Below are 4055 nucleotides of genomic sequence, written 5' to 3'. Positions count from 1 at the left end.
CTGTGTATTCAGACACATGTAGAGTGCCCCCCCCCCCCCCCCCCCCCCCCACCCCTACCCTCACACCCCATCCCTCACCCCGACCCCACTCCTAGTAACATTGCGTCTTCGCAGGGTGTAGTTTCGTAGAGACATTTTTTTTATGATACTGATCGGTTTCGGTTTCAAAGAAGTGTCAAAATATGCGGACTGTTCCATATACGCTACACCACATGTGTGTGTGAACTTTGAGAGCCTAACTCTAGGTTTGTGTCAAACATCAACATGAAATGAAACAAAACAATTAATCACAAAATGAACAAACAGATGAATACTTTAACTCTCTCCATACGAACAGCGAAAGAGACGACGTTAACAGCGTTTCACCCCAATTACCATCATCAAAATATGGCAAGCGGAAGGCTCTTATACTGAAGAGGCGAATGTTGACAAAGAATACCACAATTCTGACGACGAAAGCTAAAGGTTGGGTCATTCAGACACCCACTGGACATCCGAGAGAAGGAGAAGAAAGGACTGGCCGTACTGAGTGAGTTAAAGCATGAATACAAACATCAGCCAGCCCAAGACTGGCAGAGCTGTGCTGCTCTGTTTCTGTGGCCGGCAGCACGCGTGGTTCATCAGTTCATCCTCATTACTGGCTTCATACACACCACTGCACTGAGCGTGAAATGGATGGACTTCTTCTTCTTCTTCTTCTGCGTTCGTGGGCTGCAACTCCCACGTTCACTCGTATGCACACGAGTGGGCTTTTACATGTATGACCGTTTTTACCCCGCCATGTAGGCAGCCATACTCCGTTTTCGGGGGTGTGCATGCTGGGTATGTTCTTGTTTCCATAACCCACCGAACGCTGACACGGATTACAGGATCTTTAACGTGCGTATTTGATCTACTGCTTGCAAATACACACGAAGGGGGTTCAGGCACTAGCAGGTCTGCACATATGTTGGCCTGGGAGATCAGGAAATTCTCCACCCTTCAACCCACCAGGCGCCGTCACCGAGATTCGAACCCGGGACCCTCAGATTGACAGTCCAACGCTTTAACCACTCGGCTATTGCGCCCGTCGAAATGGATGGACAACACACCTCTTCCCAGAACTACAGATATGCACTGATATCGCCGCGGCTCATTCAGTTCCACGACAGTCGTCTTCCTCCTTCTGCTCCTCCTCACCAACAGCGGCAGTGCCGGCGGTAAGAGCAACAGCAGCAGCAGCAGTAGTTCTAGCATTAGTAGTAGTACTTGTAGTTGTAGCAGCAACAGCAGTAGCAGTTCTAGCATTATTATTAATAGTTGTAGTTGTAGCAGCAGCATCACCAGCAGCAGCAGTAGTTCTAGCAGCAGCAGTAGTAGTTGTATTACTAGCAGCAGCAGCATCACCTGCAGCAGCAGTAATAGCAGCAGCAGCAGCAGCAGTAGTAGTAGTAGTAGTAGTGCGGGTGGTGGTAGTGGTGGCGGTGCTGTTGTATTTGATATTGGTATTGTGAGTGTTGATGATGATGATGGAGATGATGACGACGATGATGATGACTACGACGACGACGACGACGACGACAACGACAATGATGATGATGATGATGACGACGACGTTGAGGAGGATGGTGAGGAGGAGGAGGATGACGACGACGACGATGTTAATGAAATGATGTACCTTGCCAGTGACACTGTCATCACTGACGGAAGGGAGAAGGGAGCAATTCAAAATAACCGAAGCCGACCCAGCTCGACAGAGGTCAAGGCTGTCTCCCGTCGGTTCATCACGTGCTGTTGGTAATGTCCATAATGTCCATAACGACCTCTCCACACTATCCCACACTTGTGATAAACACCAGGACCATCACTGAGGTCAAAGGACAAATAGGGGTGTTGGTGGGTTGGGCGGTGGAGAGTGGATACATGGGGTGGGGGGTGGGGTATAGTGGAAATGAGGGAGCGAGGGTGTGTGTGTGAGGTGGGGGATGGGTGGGGGTGTTGGGTTGGGGTAGGAGGTCATTCATAGGGAAATCCCTTGCTTTTAGCTACAAAGGTTCACCAATTGTTCGCTGTTGTTTGTTTTTGACACGAGTGCACGCTGCGTGTGTATACTCTGCATTTCTCTCTTTTCAATTTTCTTTCTGTGATTAGTTTACAGCTGAAACATAAGGACAGACAGCAAAACAAAACAAGAGAGGCAAGGCCTTGAAGACCCACTTGTGACGCGCTGTATCCAGTAAAGGAATCATGAAAGAAAACAAGAAAAAAAAATTTTAATCGTTAAATTGGGTCCTGTATCAAATATCAAGAAGCTTTGGGAAAAAAATAGAGGCAAGGCCTTCAAGACTCACTTGTGACACACATTTAAAAAAAAAGAAAAAAAAAAAAAAGAATAGATAAATTCAATCATTAAAATATGTTCTGAATTTGTTATTATAAAACTTCCGGTTAAAAAAAAAAAAAAACACACACAAAAAAAGGCCTGAGCGCAGATTCGAACCCTGCATGTTCGGGTGGGGGAAAAAATGTCTTAGTCACTGCACTATTGTGGATCTATCACTGATGTTAAAAAATCAACATGCTTTTTTTTTTTTTTTTTTTTTTTTAAGCGTGATAAATCGATTGCGGTATTCGAAGCGATAATGCTGTTTAAATCATGTTATTTGCTATATCTCGGGGATTTAAAAATTCTTGAAAGTCCGCGGTAATGGAGACGTTGCCATGGCCTCAATCACACTTTGGATCTAGATATATGCACGACGAGAGATTCAAGAGATTCAAGATTCAAAAACTTTATTACTCAAGGATAAAGATTTTAGGCATCGCCCAGTCTTCCAATCTGTCCTTGTGACAACAATAACAATAACAACATTAACGATAACGACACAAAAATAATAATTTTGTTAACACTGCTACATCTACTGCTACTACAACGAAGAATGATCATTATCATTATCATTAACATCGTAAAAAGTAATAAAAACGAACGCATTCATACATTCATATCCATACACATGCACACACTCTCTCCACCCAACACACACACACACGCACACACACACATATATATATATATATATATATATATATATATATATATATATATATATATACTTATGCACACACAGAGATATGACCGATGTGAGAAACATATAGCGGACATAAAGAGAACAGAGAAACACAACTTTAACACTGTACATATACAAAAGTGATTAATTTGCTGATGCAGATGTTACAGGTCATAACATCCGATTTACAGGCGAACAAGTAAAAACATTAAAGCACAAAGGTAGAAATAAAATAAATTCACTGCATGTAAAGGTATAGATACAAACTTAACAAAAAAGCATGATTTTTTTGTCTTTTTTAGCTGGTAAAAAAAAGAAAAAGAAAAAAAAAAGAGCTTTGTGGGCCTGTTGTTTGTGAAGCAGAAGTTCTCGTATGTTTGATTTGAAGGAACGTAATGAATCGCACGTATTAATGAACGAAGGAAGAAAGTTCCAAACAGATGATCCAAAAAATGCAAAGCTAGATTTGTACAAATCGATGCGCACACGAGGCAGAATATAATTATCTGAATCGTAACGCTCTGATGCCCGTTGAACAAGGTCACTGAGGTATGGTGGTGACATGTTTTTGTGTACTTTGAACATGAGGACCACTTTATTGTAGTCGAATTGCTTGTATAATGGTAATATTTCCAGTTTTGTTGATTTTTCATCTGTTGATAGGGAGAGGTCTGGTAAAATAAGTTTAGCTGCTCGTCTATGCAATGAGTTAACTTTTTTTTTTAGCTGGTTGTGACTGGCATTGCTCCAGACTGCAGATGCATAATTGACACGAGAGAGACAGTGTGCCCCGAAGGATAATTTTCTGGTTTGAGTATCGACGTAATATCTAAGTTTATTGAGTAAGAACAAATTACGTGCTAATTGTTTGCATACATGGTTGATATGAGCTTGCCAGTTCAGTTCTTTATTAATAATTACCCCAAGAACGCGGTGCTCACAAACTTGTTCAATCGAGTTCTTGTTTTCCTCGAGCTTTAAAATGAGAGGTTTACGTTGGTGTTTCTG

General features: G+C 42.2%; 1 protein-coding gene across 1 annotated transcript in view; it reads left to right on the top strand.

Annotated features, from left to right (window-relative positions):
- The first annotated feature begins 1074 nt into the window (after positions 1 to 1074).
- The window catches only part of LOC143290577 (uncharacterized), a 12687-nt gene continuing 9706 nt past the window's right edge, over positions 1075 to 4055 (top strand). The window contains exon 1 of the mRNA XM_076600152.1: positions 1075 to 1199. Coding sequence (XP_076456267.1) covers positions 1075 to 1199 — 125 coding nt within the window. The remainder of the gene's footprint in view (positions 1200 to 4055) is intronic.

Source organism: Babylonia areolata, chromosome 1 (genome assembly GCF_041734735.1).
Source record: "Babylonia areolata isolate BAREFJ2019XMU chromosome 1, ASM4173473v1, whole genome shotgun sequence".
NCBI classification, from domain to species: domain Eukaryota; kingdom Metazoa; phylum Mollusca; class Gastropoda; order Neogastropoda; family Buccinidae; genus Babylonia; species Babylonia areolata.
This window is presented reverse-complemented; position numbering and strand designations above follow the sequence as displayed.